This window comes from Crinia signifera, chromosome 2 (assembly GCF_055691185.1).
Source record: "Crinia signifera chromosome 2, ASM5569118v1, whole genome shotgun sequence".
NCBI classification, from domain to species: Eukaryota; Metazoa; Chordata; class Amphibia; order Anura; family Myobatrachidae; genus Crinia; species Crinia signifera.
Genome location: NC_139218.1, coordinates 320,607,634 through 320,624,142, shown reverse-complemented (window position 1 = coordinate 320,624,142; position 16,509 = coordinate 320,607,634). Strand labels below are relative to the sequence as shown.

At 47.9% G+C, this 16,509-nt stretch overlaps 1 protein-coding gene and 1 long non-coding RNA gene across 3 annotated transcripts; one reads left to right on the top strand and one right to left on the bottom strand.

Moving 5' to 3' along the window:
* The first annotated feature begins 237 nt into the window (after nt 1-237).
* LOC146057656 (uncharacterized) lies at nt 238-2,281 on the top strand. The gene is made up of 8 exons (XR_014469759.1): nt 238-702; nt 787-926; nt 1,008-1,147; nt 1,229-1,368; nt 1,453-1,592; nt 1,677-1,816; nt 1,901-2,040; nt 2,122-2,281. It is a non-coding gene; the product is annotated as an uncharacterized LOC146057656 (long non-coding RNA).
* A 3,118-nt stretch (nt 2,282-5,399) lies between these two features.
* Nucleotides 5,400-9,801, bottom strand: LOC146057655 (uncharacterized). Of its 2 annotated transcripts, XM_083169140.1 has the most exons (6): nt 9,541-9,801; nt 7,744-8,004; nt 7,323-7,659; nt 6,939-7,247; nt 5,722-5,797; nt 5,400-5,510 (listed from the first exon to the last, which is right to left on the bottom strand). In XM_083169140.1, the coding sequence occupies exons 1-6, from the start codon at nt 9,748-9,750 to the stop codon at nt 5,495-5,497; spliced, it is 1,209 nt and encodes a 402-aa protein (XP_083025266.1). In that variant the 5' UTR covers nt 9,751-9,801; the 3' UTR covers nt 5,400-5,494. The 2 variants fall into 2 exon arrangements, with proteins under 2 accessions (XP_083025266.1, XP_083025265.1); XM_083169139.1 differs by lacking the exons at nt 5,400-5,510; nt 5,722-5,797 and adding an exon at nt 5,822-6,830.
* Nucleotides 9,802-16,509: the final 6,708 nt, after the last annotated feature.

Genomic DNA, 16,509 nt, shown 5'->3' with positions numbered 1-16,509 from the left:
CCTTCGGTGTCCTTAAAAGCCGGTTTAGATGTTTAGACATGACCGGCGGAGCCCTTTTATACTCACCGGCAAAGGTTTGCGGCATAATTAATGCTTGTTGTATTTTACACAACATTTGCATTGCAAACCGTTTGCCGGTGACCGTGGATGCTGCGGTTTTCCGGCATGGGGACCTTTCAACAGCTTTGCTCGCCGGTATGAATGAACGAGTGGATGCGAGAGCTCGACTCATCCGATCATATTTTGCCCAATGTGAGTATTTGTAGTCCAAAGTGTGTTGCTTGTTTGATTAGTTATATGATATTTAACACTTTTCATTAATTTATGTTTTCTAGAGTTCCGTTTGGGCACGTTAGTGTTTTGGCCTGTTGCCTGTTGCCGTTGTTCCTTCGGTTTTCTACGGTTCTTTTCCACTGTTGTGGATGTTTGCCGCTGTTGTTGCGTGGCTGCTATCCCAAGGCTACGTTTCAGTTATCCCGTGAGTATCGCTCCGCCTGTGGGAAGGAGGGGAGGGTTTGGGCCCTGTGAGGTGTCACTAACCCCTTTTTTTTATTTTCCGCAGCCTATTCCTGCTTGATAATTTCTGGAGGGACCTACAAGCAGCTGGATCCTGTGTGCAGCGGATGAACCCCTGATGTGTGAGGGCTGCTGGCAGGTGTGGGTGCGTGATGCCTTTCCCATGGGCTACTGTGCAGTTACCCGGTGAGTATCGCTCCCCCTGGGGGAAGGAGGGGAGGGATTGGGCCCTGTGAGGTGTCACTAATCCCTTTTTTTTATTTTCCGCAGCCTATTCCTGCTTGATAATTTCTGGAGGGACCTACAAGCAGCTGGATCCTGTGTGCAGCGGATGAACCCCTGATGTGTGAGGGCTGCTGGCAGGTGTGGGTGCGTGATGCCTTTCCCATGGGCTACTGTGCAGTTACCCGGTGAGTATCGCTCCAGCTGGGGGAAGGAGGGGAGGGTTTGGGCCCTGTGAGGTGTCACTAACCCCTTTTTATTTTCCGCAGCCTCTTCCTGCTTGATAATTTCTGGAGGGACCTACAAGCAGCTGGATCCTGTGTGCAGCGGATGAACCCCTGATGTGTGAGGGCTGCTGGCAGGTGTGGGTGCGTGATGCCTTTCCCATGGGCTACTGTGCAGTTACCCGGTGAGTATCGCTCCCCCTGGGGGAAGGAGGGGAGGGTTTGGGCCCTGTGAGGTGTCACTAACCCCTTTTTATTTTCCGCAGCCTCTTCCTGCTTGATAATTTCTGGAGGGACCTACAAGCAGCTGGATCCTGTGTGCAGCGGATGAACCCCTGATGTGTGAGGGCTGCTGGCAGGTGTGGGTGCGTGATGCCTTTCCCATGGGCTACTGTGCAGTTACCCGGTGAGTATCGCACCCCCTGGGGGAAGGAGGGGAGGGTTTGGGCGCTGTGAGGTGTCACTAACCCCATTTTTTTATTTTCCGCAGCCTATTCCTGCTTGATAATTTCTGGAGGGACCTACAAGCAGCTGGATCCTGTGTGCAGCGGATGAACCCCTGATGTGTGAGGGCTGCTGGCAGGTGTGGGTGCGTGATGCCTTTCCCATGGGCTACTGTGCAGTTACCCGGTGAGTATCGCTCCCCCTGGGGGAAGGAGGGGAGGGTTTGGGCGCTGTGAGGTGTCACTAACCCCATTTTTTTATTTTCCGCAGCCTATTCCTGCTTGATAATTTCTGGAGGGACCTACAAGCAGCTGGATCCTGTGTGCAGCGGATGAACCCCTGATGTGTGAGGGCTGCTGGCAGGTGTGGGTGCGTGATGCCTTTCCCATGGGCTACTGTGCAGTTACCCGGTGAGTATCGCACCCCCTGGGGGAAGGAGGGGAGGGTTTGGGCGCTGTGAGGTGTCACTAACCCCATTTTTTTATTTTCCGCAGCCTATTCCTGCTTGATAATTTCTGGAGGGACCTACAAGCAGCTGGATCCTGTGTGCAGCGGATGAACCCCTGATGTGTGAGGGCTGCTGGCAGGTGTGGGTGCGTGATGCTTTTCCCATGGGCTACTGTGCAGTTACCCGGTGAGTATCGCACCCCCTGGGGGAAGGAGGGGAGGGTTTGGGCCCTGTGAGGTGTCACTAACCCCTTTTTATTTTCCGCAGCCTCTTCCTGCTTGATAATTTCTGGAGGGACCTACAAGCAGCGGGATTTGCAGTTTCTTTTGCTGGTCTCTGGACGGGGAAGTCTCCAGCGGGTGAACCCCTAAAGTGAAAAAGACCTGCAGGACCAAAGGCTGTACCTGTCATGTGCGAGCACATTCATTAAAACCAAATCTGGGGTGAGTATGGAACTACGTGGGGGACTGGTGGTGGGAGGCTATAGGAGACAGTCACCGATCATTAACCCCTTCTTTCTTCTTTGCAGTTTCTTTTGCTGGTCTCTGGACGGGGAAGTCTCCAGCGGGTGAACCCCTAAAGTGTACAGGACCTGCAGGACCAAAGGCTGTACCTGTCATGTGCGAGCACATTCATTAAAACCAAATCTGGGGTGAGTATGGAACTACGTGGGGGACTGGTGGTGGGAGGCTATAGGAGACAGTCACCGATCATTAACCCCTTCTTTCTTCTTTGCAGTTTCTTTTGCTGGTCTCTGGACGGGGAAGTCTCCAGCGGGTGAACCCCTAAAGTGAAAAAGACCTGCAGGACCAAAGGCTGTACCTGTCATGTGCGAGCACATTCATTAAAACCAAATCTGGGGTGAGTATGGAACTACGTGGGGGACTGGTGGTGGGAGGCTATAGGAGACAGTCACCGATCATTAACCCCTTCTTTCTTCTTTGCAGTTTCTTTTGCTGGTCTCTGGACGGGGAAGTCTCCAGCGGGTGAACCCCTAAAGTGTACAGGACCTGCAGGACCAAAGGCTGTACCTGTCATGTGCGAGCACATTCATTAAAACCAAATCTGGGGTGAGTATGGAACTACGTGGGGGACTGGTGGTGGAAGGCTATAGGAGACAGTCACCGATCATTAACCCCTTCTTTCTTCTTTGCAGTTTCTTTTGCTGGTCTCTGGACGGGGAAGTCTCCAGCGGGTGAACCCCTAAAGTGAAAAAGACCTGCAGGACCAAAGGCTGTACCTGTCATGTGCGAGCACATTCATTAAAACCAAATCTGGGGTGAGTATGGAACTACGTGGGGGACTGGTGGTGGGAGGCTATAGGAGACAGTCACCGATCATTAACCCCTTCTTTCTTCTTTGCAGTTTCTTTTGCTGGTCTCTGGACGGGGAAGTCTCCAGCGGGTGAACCCCTAAAGTGTACAGGACCTGCAGGACCAAAGGCTGTACCTGTCATGTGCGAGCACATTCATTAAAACCAAATCTGGGGTGAGTATGGAACTACGTGGGGGACTGGTGGTGGAAGGCTATAGGAGACAGTCACCGATCATTAACCCCTTCTTTCTTCTTTGCAGTTTCTTTTGCTGGTCTCTGGACGGGGAAGTCTCCAGCGGGTGAACCCCTAAAGTGAAAAAGACCTGCAGGACCAAAGGCTGTACCTGTCATGTGCGAGCACATTCATTAAAACCAAATCTGGGGTGAGTATGGAACTACGTGGGGGACTGGTGGTGGGAGGCTATAGGAGACAGTCACCGATCATTAACCCCTTCTTTCTTCTTTGCAGTTTCTTTTGCTGGTCTCTGGACGGGGAAGTCTCCAGCGGGTGAACCCCTAAAGTGTACAGGACCTGCAGGACCAAAGGCTGTACCTGTCATGTGCGAGCACATTCATTAAAACCAAATCTGGAGTGAGTATGGAACTACGTGGGGGACTGGTGGTGGGAGGCTATAGGAGACAGTCACCGATCATTAACCCCTTCTTTCTTCTTTGCAGTTTCTTTTGCTGGTCTCTGGACGGGGAAGTCTCCAGCGGGTGAACCCCTAAAGTGAAAAAGACCTGCAGGACCAAAGGCTGTACCTGTCATGTGCGAGCACATTCATTAAAACCAAATCTGGGGTGAGTATGGAACTACGTGGGGGACTGGTGGTGGGAGGCTATAGGAGACAGTCACCGATCATTAACCCCTTCTTTCTTCTTTGCAGTTTCTTTTGCTGGTCTCTGGACGGGGAAGTCTCCAGCGGGTGAACCCCTAAAGTGTACAGGACCTGCAGGACCAAAGGCTGTACCTGTCATGTGCGAGCACATTCATTAAAACCAAATCTGGGGTGAGTATGGAACTACGTGGGGGACTGGTGGTGGGAGGCTATAGGAGACAGTCACCGATCATTAACCCCTTCTTTCTTCTTTGCAGTTTCTTTTGCTGGTCTCTGGACGGGGAAGTCTCCAGCGGGTGAACCCCTAAAGTGAAAAAGACCTGCAGGACCAAAGGCTGTACCTGTCATGTGCGAGCACATTCATTAAAACCAAATCTGGGGTGAGTATGGAACTACGTGGGGGACTGGTGGTGGGAGGCTATAGGAGACAGTCACCGATCATTAACCCCTTCTTTCTTCTTTGCAGTTTCTTTTGCTGGTCTCTGGACGGGGAAGTCTCCAGCGGGTGAACCCCTAAAGTGTACAGGACCTGCAGGACCAAAGGCTGTACCTGTCATGTGCGAGCACATTCATTAAAACCAAATCTGGGGTGAGTATGGAACTACGTGGGGGACTGGTGGTGGGAGGCTATAGGAGACAGTCACCGATCATTAACCCCTTCTTTCTTCTTTGCAGTTTCTTTTGCTGGTCTCTGGACGGGGAAGTCTCCAGCGGGTGAACCCCTAAAGTGAACAAGACCTGCAGGACCAAAGGCTGTACCTGTCATGTGCGTGCAAGGTGTTAACTAATGTTGTTTCTCATCAATAAATTTTACATGTTTATTTACCTCTCGTCCATGAAACCAGTTCATGTCAAATGGAATATAGCTAGCTTGAGTTTGTGTTTGATTTTGGTAGAGTTTTTAAACTATTGAAAATAGTGATAAATCAATCAATTATATGGTCAAATCTAAGTTATCTAAGCTATGGGAACACTCTCCCAAAATCATTTGCTTTCTGAAACTATCACCCTGTAATAGGCCCAGAAATTCGCTTTTTGGATCAATCACTACTGTTATGAGATGGCGGGGATTGCTCCCAATATTTCACTGAGACACCTTCAGAAATCTATTTAGGTGTATTTGGCAAGAATGACATATTTAAGGAAAAGCTTAGAAATAGGAGTATCAGTGAAATATAAACCCAAAAAGTACTTGGTGTAAACCGGCACCAATCTGGAAACTCCTAGCTTGTATGCATGTAAAATAAAAAAAAAACCTTAATATTTATCTGACACTGACCCTTTATCATTTTTTTCAGTCGTTTCAAAAGAGAATGGTTCACAACTGAAAAATGGAATAATACTCATCTGATACCTTTTTAATAACATTCAGAAGCAAGAAAGCAGTCAATATATTTGAAAAACTTTATTTAACTTTTTTTCACATGTTAAATTCCGAAATAAATTAATACCATGGTAAAGACTTTCCCGGTGTCAATTCTTCATCCTTACCGTCGGTATAACCTGCAAAAAAGGAGAGAAAAGTTTTGTAATTGGTATCAAAAACCTATTTGGGAAAAGATGTGAGTTGCAAGCTGTGGGCACCGGATGCAGAGTAAGCGTTGTGGTAACGCACAAGCCAGCCACACTTCAAATGCGCCTGGTCTGTGCGTTAACACAAGGGACAAGATTTGGGGACAAGATAGATTAGAGGGTGCACTTGGGTATTACTCACCAATAGGTATGTAGCTTTGGCATTCTCCCCGTTTTGGATTTTAGGAGTTGAAAATCAATTTCCAATGCACTGCACCCTGAAAAAATGAAAAAAAAAAAAAAGGTGTTTGCACTGGGTGTAATTTTGATAAATATTAACAAATGGTTTAAAGGTTGCATTACAAGGGTAGAAATGTGGGATCAGATTGCTCTTTTTATGGCCCATTATTACATCCACCATATGTAAGGAGCTTTCATCATTTCCCAACAATTATCAATGCATGCACGCGCATGCATTGCATAACTGTTACGCCCAACTCCTTAGTGAACACAGCTGTAGAAAAAATTTGCAAGGGTTAAATAATCATAAGAAAAGACAAACTGAAAGTAGGAGAAAAGAAAGCTTTGTATATTAACATAAAAACAAACAACATGTAAAATAAATGGAAATATACGACCGTGTTCACTGTGCAGGGTCCTCCTCCGCCGGTCCCGGCCTTTGGGCGGTTGAAGCTCGAGCAGGAGATGTGCGATGTGGTGGCGTCCTTGGTCTTTGGCTGGAGGGTGGAGGAGGTGGATACATTCCAGCGTAGCCTTGGTATGCCTGAGAAGATCCAGCCCACGATGTTTGGAGATGCGCAGGCTCCTGATGCCGACTTGATGAAGATGGTGGCATCCACGGTGAAGGGGTGGCTCTCGCTGGTTGTCCCACGTTGTCCGGATTGTATCTCTGCTGCAGGGAACTGGCGATCATCATGCAGCTTGCCGCAATTTGTGTCTGGCAGGTGGAAATTTGTCTCAGGGTCTCCTGTTGACACGCTGCATTCTCAACCAACTTGTAGATCCCGGTCATCATCACCTGGTTATCCTCTCGACGTCGGCGTTCGGATTCCACCCAGTCTTCATGCCGTCTTCGCTCTATTTCGGCCCAATCCTCCTGGCGTCTTCGCTCGATGTCGGACATCGTTGTGGCCAGTGTTTCAAGATGCTTCTCCATGGCTGTCATCCTCTGCTCCATCATGATCCGGTACTGGTTCTGATGATCTTCTATTTCAGATGCCAATTGCCGGACTCTATGGACGCGCGTTGGAGCCTGTTCTCTCTGGATGTCCTCCACGAGCTGCATTCCGGCTATAAAAAAAAAGGACAAGATAAATAAATTTTATCAATTCCACACAATGTAATCTTTAAAAAAATAAAAAAAAACCACAAGGTTACAAACAAATGGCAAAAGCTTACAATCCATCAGTGGTGGTCTGGTGGGATCCACCTCCTCCTCATCTTCAGACGCTTCCTCGATGTCCTGGATGGAATGATGATAACTTGGAAGCTGATGGGCCAATCCTCCACTTGCTGTAGATCCTTCTTCACCCAGTGGGGTTTGCAAGCTGCTGTCTTCAAATCCTTGAGAGGTGTCTTCTGTTTGAATGGACGATTCAAACTGACTGATCGAGTACAGATCCAGGGTGATGGTCTCTTCCTGTGTTGACGGTTCTTCAGCCGGTTGGCTTACATGGGTGTCTTCTGTCCGATCTTCAGCAACGACAACTGTTGAAATGAGAATATACATTTTAGAACATTGCAAAATAATTTTAGAGAGAGCAAAGTAGTACAAATAATTACCCTGCTCCTGAGTTTGCGAAGGTGCTGTTTCTGCAGGTGTTGTCTTCCGTCTTCTTCGTTGCGCAGGTGGAATTTGCGCTTCCAGAGCATTCAACACTTCTGCTCTGCGGACATTGGACTCCACAGAGCCTGGAACACCTTCCACCATGATTGGATTCATGTGTTCCTGGATGGCTCGTTCCCACGGCTGCCATGAAACTTGTAATGGTGGTCCGCCTCCAGTCTCAATTATATGTTGCCTGACTTGGCCCATCTTCCGTTTTGTGTGCCGTCGACAATCATTGTATCGTTTGTGGCATTTGTCGATCGACCTGACGTTGCCACTCACTGCTGTAATCTAAGATGCAAAACATCACATTATAAACAATCAAATAATGCACTTTTTTAAATGGATTTATTTTAAAAAAATAATGCAATGAACCTTCTCTGCAATCGAGGCCCATATTCTTTTACGCTCTCTACTGCTCGTTTCCTGTCTTCTTTGTCCACACAGTTGGTCATAGAACTTGTGGACCATTTCAACCAGCACGTTGCTTTCTGCAGTAGTGAACGGGATGCTCTCTTCTTCTCCCTCGGCAAGTTGGTCTAGGGGAACCTTTTTTTTCCTGCCAGGTTTCTTTCTCGCTACGGGTGGTTGGACCCCAGAACCACTGGGTTGTTCGTCCAGTGTTCTGTCTGTAGCCTTTAAAAAACAAACAGTGTCAGCAAAATTACACATAGATTTAGCATATATTAAACATTAACTTCATGATGTATTAAGTATTTGGCCACGCCCCTTTCCGTCATATGTTGTTCTCCTGCATCTTTCTGCGTTTCAGCAAAGAGAACTGCGAAATGCCGGCGATAACCGGAAATTATCACGGACTGTATTCATATCTGAGCTGGGTTCCCCAGACTGCTGTATATAGGGGACATCACAGGGCTGTATGTCGGACAATAATAGGATGTTATACTGAATAATCCAAACAGGTTATTCAATTAGGATGAGTATGTGTGCTACTGGAGGGAAATATTCCCTCATGTTATGTAAATGGCTGTAATATGTTCCCTAAGCTTTGTATACTGTATCCCATACTGCTACATATGCATATGAAGGCAAGAAGAGCGTTTTATGAACACAAGAGAAACTGGGAGGATAAGCGTTGCCCGTGGTTACGTCACTGCCTCCTGGTTATGTTGTTAGTAAACTGTGATGGTAGCATGAATAAGGGATTTGCTACAATGAAGTTAATTATGGCAGTCTTCCCGAATGCTTAATACCTAAAGAATATAACTGTATATCTAGAGTCAAATGGTCCGGCTAGAAGCGACCAAAAGCTTAGATTAGAATCTGTTTAGTTTGTGTATATTTTTTGGTTCAGGGATCAAAGGGCCTCTTTATATATCATGCAACCGCACCCAGCATAGGAAGGGTTAAAAATTCCAGAGGGTGGTGGAGAGGGGTGCCTTTGGGATTTAAGTGGGTGTTTGCAGGGAGAGAGAGGCAGAGAAGTGTCCGAGCGTCAGCGCTGGGAGTTGTGGACTAGCGTATCCTGGCCATCTGATGTTAATCTGAAGGATAACATGGTAAGGTTCTGATAACGTGAATAATACTGATGACCTTTCTGTATATATTGTATATAGACTTTAAATGCTGATTTTACATGTAGAACCCGTGTGTAAAATAAAGGTAATACTTTGGTATCTTTGCTATTGTTTATTCCTGTGCAATCTTTGGAACTAGGAGTGACCCCGGGGCTCTGCGTGAGGCTTAAGTCGCGCTGCGCTGCTGCATGATCCCGGGATCTTCACACTGGTTGCCAAGGGGGGGGGGGGGGGGGTCAGCAGAGTAGGTGAGCAGGCTATCAACGCGGCGGGGGACTGGACCAGCTGACACGCTGATCTAAGTCACATTTGCATCATCCTTTACCCCGCCACCCTGACAGTGCGCAGATCTACTCTGCTGAGAGCGGCTGTTACAGCATCCTATCCTGTCCCCACCCCCCACCCCTCCCCACTGCTCTCAACAGCAGAGTGGACTTAGGATGCAGAGTTTGAAAAGTTAACCTGCTCTCATGCAGGGTTCGTGATGCGCAGCGGCAGCAAAATATATAAAACCTACAGTCATCGGCGTCCGGTGGCCACTGTTTAATGGGTCCCGGCGCCCACTTTTAGGGTAAAATACGCGCTAGTGCGTTGTGGCGAAACCTGTCTATTCATCAAGTTTTAAAGAAGTTACCTGTGTCCTTCTCCTTTTAGTTGTTTGTCTTGATTGAGGTGTTCCTTCTCGATCTCCATGCTCCATGTCGTCCTGCACCGGCCGGCCAGGGTTACTTGTGGATATCCTATCACCATCTTCCTCCCTTGTAGTCATCTCCACTGGACTCGTCTCACCTGAAATAGAAAGAAGAGGGGAAAGGGGTTCCACGGTCCTTGTCCGATGAGACATTCCTGTGGAATATAAACACAGATATAGCAATATTAATTTACATTTTTTTACCTTTACTGTGCAATTAAACTACCTTAAGAAAATTTTGTGAAAATGACACTTAGGGGCGAGGCGAACCCAAGAGGGGTGCAAGGTGCAGGCATGCTTGTCAGGGATGCTGGGGTGTAGTGGGGAGGATCCCGACATGCTATGTTCGTGACCCAGGGCCCCCATTTTAAAATGGCTGCAGGTTTTTTTTTTTTTTTCCATTTTTTTTGGCTGCAGTCATTTTAAAATGGGGACTCACGACCACGCCCAAAGCATGAAGGGCTCCCACCACAACACTCCAGCACCCCAAACAAGCATGCAGCATGGCCGCACATGGCACCCACACATGATCCACAATAAAAAAAAACCCAAACAGGCAATTTTGTGAAAATGACACTTAGGGGCGAGGCGAACCCAAGTGGGGTGCAAGGTGCAGGCATGCTTGTCAGGGATGCTGGGGTGTAGTGGGGGGGATCCCGACATGCTATGTTCGTGACCCAGGGCCCCCATTTTAAAATGGCTGCAGGTTTTTTTTTTTTTTTCCATTTTTTTGGCTGCAGTCATTTTAAAATGGGGACTCACGACCACGCCCAAAGCATGAAGGGCTCCCACCACAACACTCCAGCACCCCAAACAAGCATGCAGCATGGCCGCACATGGCACCCACACATGATCCACAATAAAAAAAAACCCAAACAGGCAATTTTGTGAAAATGACACTTAGGGGCGAGGCGAACCCAAGAGGGGTGCAAGGTGCAGGCATGCTTGTCAGGGATGCTGGGGTGTAGTGGGGGGGATCCCGACATGCTATGTTCGTGACCCAGGGCCCCCATTTTAAAATGGCTGCAGGTTTTTTTTTTTTTTTTTCATTTTTTTTGGCTGCAGTCATTTTAAAATGGGGACTCACGACCACGCCCAAAGCATGAAGGGCACCCACCACAACACTCCAGCACCCCAAACAAGCATGCAGCATGGCCGCACATGGCACCCACACATGATCCACAATAAAAAAAACCCCAAACAGGCAATTTTGTGAAAATGACACTTAGGGGCGAGGCGAACCCAAGTGGGGTGCAAGGTGCAGGCATGCTTGTCAGGGATGCTGGGGTGTAGTGGGGGGGATCCCGACATGCTATGTTCGTGACCCAGGGCCCCCATTTTAAAATGGCTGCAGGTTTTTTTTTTTTTTTTCCATTTTTTTTGGCTGCAGTCATTTTAAAATGGGGACTCACGACCACGCCCAAAGCATGAAGGGCACCCACCACAACACTCCAGCACCCCAAACAAGCATGCAGCATGGCCGCACATGGCACCCACACATGATCCACAATAAAAAAAAACCCAAACAGGCAATTTTGTGAAAATGACACTTAGGGGCGAGGCGAACCCAAGTGGGGTGCAAGGTGCAGGCATGCTTGTCAGGGATGCTGGGGTGTAGTGGGGGGGATCCCGACATGCTATGTTCGTGACCCAGGGCCCCCATTTTAAAATGGCTGCAGGTTTTTTTTTTTTTTTTCCTTTTTTTTGGCTGCAGTCATTTTAAAATGGGGACTCACGACCACGCCCAAAGCATGAAGGGCACCCACCACAACACTCCAGCACCCCAAACAAGCATGCAGCATGGCCGCACATGGCACCCACACATGATCCACAATAAAAAAAACCCAAACAGGCAATTTTGTGAAAATGACACTTAGGGGTGAGGCGAACCCAAGAGGGGTGCAAGGTGCAGGCATGCTTGTCAGGGATGCTGGGGTGTAGTGGGGGGGATCCCGACATGCTATGTTCGTGACCCAGGGCCCCCATTTTAAAATGGCTGCAGGTTTTTTTTTTTTTTTCCTTTTTTTTGGCTGCAGTCATTTTAAAATGGGGACTCACGACCACGCCCAAAGCATGAAGGGCACCCACCACAACACTCCAGCACCCCAAACAAGCATGAAGCATGGCCGCACATGGCACCCACACATGATCCACAATAAAAAAAAACCCAAACAGGCAATTTTGTGAAAATGACACTTAGGGGCGAGGCAAACCCAAGTGGGGTGCAAGGTGCAGGCATGCTTGTCAGGGATGCTGGGGTGTAGTGGGGGGGATCCCGACATGCTATGTTCGTGACCCAGGGCCCCCATTTTAAAATGGCTGCAGGTTTTTTTTTTTTTTTCCATTTTTTTGGCTGCAGTCATTTTAAAATGGGGACTCACGACCACGCCCAAAGCATGAAGGGCTCCCACCACAACACTCCAGCACCCCAAACAAGCATGCAGCATGGCCGCACATGGCACCCACACATGATCCACAATAAAAAAAACCCCAAACAGGCAATTTTGTGAAAATGACACTTAGGGGCGAGGCGAACCCAAGAGGGGTGCAAGGTGCAGGCATGCTTGTCAGGGATGCTGGGGTGTAGTGGGGGGGATCCCGACATGCTATGTTCGTGACCCAGGGCCCCCATTTTAAAATGGCTGCAGGTATTTTTTTTTTTTTCCTTTTTTTTGGCTGCAGTCATTTTAAAATGGGGACTCACGACCACGCCCAAAGCATGAAGGGCACCCACCACAACACTCCAGCACCCCAAACAAGCATGCAGCATGGCCGCACATGGCACCCACACATGATCCACAATAAAAAAAACCCCAAACTGGCAATTTTGTGAAAATGACACTTAGGGGCGAGGCGAACCCAAGAGGGGTGCAAGGTGCAGGCATGCTTGTCAGGGATGCTGGGGTGTAGTGGGGGGGATCCCGACATGCTATGTTCGTGACCCAGGGCCCCCATTTTAAAATGGCTGCAGGTTTTTTTTTTTTTTTCCATTTTTTTTGGCTGCAGTCATTTTAAAATGGGGACTCACGACCACGCCCAAAGCATGAAGGGCACCCACCACAACACTCCAGCACCCCAAACAAGCATGCAGCATGGCCGCACATGGCACCCACACATGATCCACAATAAAAAAAAACCCAAACAGGCAATTTTGTGAAAATGACACTTAGGGGCGAGGCGAACCCAAGTGGGGTGCAAGGTGCAGGCATGCTTGTCAGGGATGCTGGGGTGTAGTGGGGGGGATCCCGACATGCTATGTTCGTGACCCAGGGCCCCCATTTTAAAATGGCTGCAGGTTTTTTTTTTTTTTCCATTTTTTTTGGCTGCAGTCATTTTAAAATGGGGACTCACGACCACGCCCAAAGCATGAAGGGCACCCACCACAACACTCCAGCACCCCAAACAAGCATGCAGCATGGCCGCACATGGCACCCACACATGATCCACAATAAAAAAAAACCCAAACAGGCAATTTTGTGAAAATGACACTTAGGGGCGAGGCAAACCCAAGTGGGGTGCAAGGTGCAGGCATGCTTGTCAGGGATGCTGGGGTGTAGTGGGGGGGATCCCGACATGCTATGTTCGTGACCCAGGGCCCCCATTTTAAAATGGCTGCAGGTTTTTTTTTTTTTTTTCTTTTTTTTGGCTGCAGTCATTTTAAAATGGGGACTCACGACCACGCCCAAAGCATGAAGGGCACCCACCACAACACTCCAGCACCCCAAACAAGCATGCAGCATGGCCGCACATGGCACCCACACATGATCCACAATAAAAAAAACCCCAAACAGGCAATTTTGTGAAAATGACACTTAGGGGCGAGGCGAACCCAAGAGGGGTGCAAGGTGCAGGCATGCTTGTCAGGGATGCTGGGGTGTAGTGGGGGGGATCCCGACATGCTATGTTCGTGACCCAGGGCCCCCATTTTAAAATGGCTGCAGGTTTTTTTTTTTTTTTCCATTTTTTTGGCTGCAGTCATTTTAAAATGGGGACTCACGACCACGCCCAAAGCATGAAGGGCTCCCACCACAACACTCCAGCACCCCAAACAAGCATGCAGCATGGCCGCACATGGCACCCAGACATGATCCACAATAAAAAAAAACCCAAACAGGCAATTTTGTGAAAATGACACTTAGGGGCGAGGCAAACCCAAGTGGGGTGCAAGGTGCAGGCATGCTTGTCAGGGATGCTGGGGTGTAGTGGGGGGGATCCCGACATGCTATGTTCGTGACCCAGGGCCCCCATTTTAAAATGGCTGCAGGTTTTTTTTTTTTTTTTCTTTTTTTTGGCTGCAGTCATTTTAAAATGGGGACTCACGACCACGCCCAAAGCATGAAGGGCACCCACCACAACACTCCAGCACCCCAAACAAGCATGCAGCATGGCCGCACATGGCACCCACACATGATCCACAATAAAAAAAAACCCAAACAGGCAATTTTGTGAAAATGACACTTAGGGGCGAGGCGAACCCAAGTGGGGTGCAAGGTGCAGGCATGCTTGTCAGGGATGCTGGGGTGTAGTGGGGGGGATCCCGACATGCTATGTTCGTGACCCAGGGCCCCCATTTTAAAATGGCTGCAGGTTTTTTTTTTATTTTCCTTTTTTTTGGCTGCAGTCATTTTAAAATGGGGACTCACGACCACGCCCAAAGCATGAAGGGCACCCACCACAACACTCCAGCACCCCAAACAAGCATGCAGCATGGCTGCACATTGCACCATGCACAGTAAAAAAAAAAAAAATAAAACACTCAAGCAAAAAAAAGTTTAAACCCCCCCCAAAAAACGGGGGGCACACATACTGCAAACAAACAAACACTCACCCACCCCATACAACAAACCCCCATAGCATTGCAGTACAAACACATCACAATACTCACCTGCAAAAGAAAATATGCACTCCACTCCAGGCTCCAGGCTCTGCTCTCTGCTCTCTGCACGTGTTCAGGGAGAACTATTAGCTGCAGCAACTCACTCCACCCCTGCTGAAAGCTAATAGCAGAGCTACGCAGCAGGGAAGTCACTTATATATTAGATGGAAGAGCGGGAATATATACACCCGCCCTCCACCCAGTCACCAGATACGCTGGATTGGCTGAGAATCGCCGTTGGGGGCGGCGATTCTCAGCCACGTTGAATAGGGTGACACAGCTTGTCCCGGCGACTTCAGACGAATCCCTACGCGTGGCGAATCGCCGTCAAAAAACCGGCGATTGACTGGCGAATGTGATACCTGAATCGCTGTGACCAGCGATTCAGGTCATTGAATACCGCCCAGAGTGTGCAAAAAGACAGCAAGGGGGAGTGCGTGCCACTTCTCCCCTCAGAGAAGTCTCACAAGTGTTTGGGGGCGTTTTAGGCATGAACTTTTTGTCCAAAACATGGCTAAATGGTCTAAAAATTTTCAGGAAATGTATGGCTACAATTATCCTTTAATTCAGGCTTGCAACCTGATTTGGGATAAAAGTTCCCGGTATCGTGCAGTGTGTGGGGGTTTTCTCATTAGTCTGCCCATATTTCTTAGTTTATCCTCATCAGCTCTTCCTGTTTGTGAGCAGACATATGCCAATGCAGTGTGGTGTGGCAGAAAATTGGTACCTAAAATAAAAAATCTGCTTACTCAGTGCTGTCAATATCAGGGCTCTTTGACTGGTAAAAAAAAAATGAGCCAATTGTATGACCAAAAAACTAAAATATTTTATAGTGGGCCTGATTGCGCATGCAGATTATCTGTCCTGCATTGTCAGACTGCAGCTGCAGACGTCAAGAGATTGACAGTCTGCAGCCGTTAGGAAGCAGGAGAGGTCGGCAACCTCGGTCATTTCCCAGAATGGAGTTGCATCATCTTTGTTTTGGGGAGAGGATATCTGTCAGAAGATGTAGATTTCCTAGCCTCTTGGTAGGAGCGGACAGCTTGAGTGACCTCATGGGTCACACAAGTGAAACAATGCTGTCCTTAGATGCAGTACTGGATGACAATGCATGCAATATGCATCTACTTATAACACACTCCTGCTCTTTTCAAGTAAGCAGCCGTGATTTAACCCATTGAGGATCATAGGTGACCATTCTCTCCTTAATTACTTTTTACCTGCATTAAGAAATATTGTTATTGATCATATTGTAGAAAATAGTTTTTGAATTTAATTTATTTCATTTCATATAGCAGGGAAAATAACAAAAAACAAACCTATAGCTATAGTTTTACCTCAGGATTTTTTTAAATTTTCATCTGAATTAATGAGGCATACACACAGGGCAATTACAGACCCATTTCTAAACGATCTGACTAGATTGCTTAGAAGTGCACGAATCGCTCCGTGTATGGCCCCCGGGCGACTGACTAGACTGCATGCAGTATAAATCTAGTCATCGCCCGGTTTCTCTCACCAGAGAACACGGGCAGCGACAGATCGCTCCGCACACATCGCTGGTGCAGCTTTTAACTAGATCATTTAGCACAAAGCTCCCGTCACCCCGTGTGTACGTTGCATTAGAAATACATTACTACATTTATTTATACTTTAACAGCGATACATATTTTTCTCTCATTACAAATCACACTCAGGAATAAGTGTATTAATAAAAAATTGTAAATAAATGGTGACTTTTTCATATGGATTTTAACTTTAGCTTAACATGCCATACATACTATAAGATTCAATAAAATGTTTAATAAATTTGCTAAAGTAAAACAAGTGAGATTTGGTAGTGACATCAGAGCTTTTACTTAACTAATTAAACCCCTTTTACACCAAAACGCTGGGTCGCATCCGGCTTTTTGTCCCTTTTACACCGGCGCACCCCCCCTCCCGGCGCAGGCGGTTCCTAAGCCGCCGCCGCTTGGAGATGACATCATCTCCAATTGCTGCCGCCGGGAGCCGGAACGCGGCGCTGGGGGCAAGCC

Bases quoted from the DNA above. Each gene is read 5' to 3' on its own strand.
- LOC146057655 (XM_083169139.1), bottom strand. From the start codon at position 9,750: ATGTCTCATCGGACAAGGACCGTGGAACCCCTTTCCCCTCTTCTTTCT. The intron at 8,005-9,540 runs GTAACTTCTTTA...TGTTTTTTAAAG, and splicing joins CTAAAAGGAGAAGGACACAG to GCTACAGACAGAACACTGGA. The intron at 7,660-7,743 runs GTTCATTGCATT...TTTGCATCTTAG, and splicing joins GGGCCTCGATTGCAGAGAAG to ATTACAGCAGTGAGTGGCAA.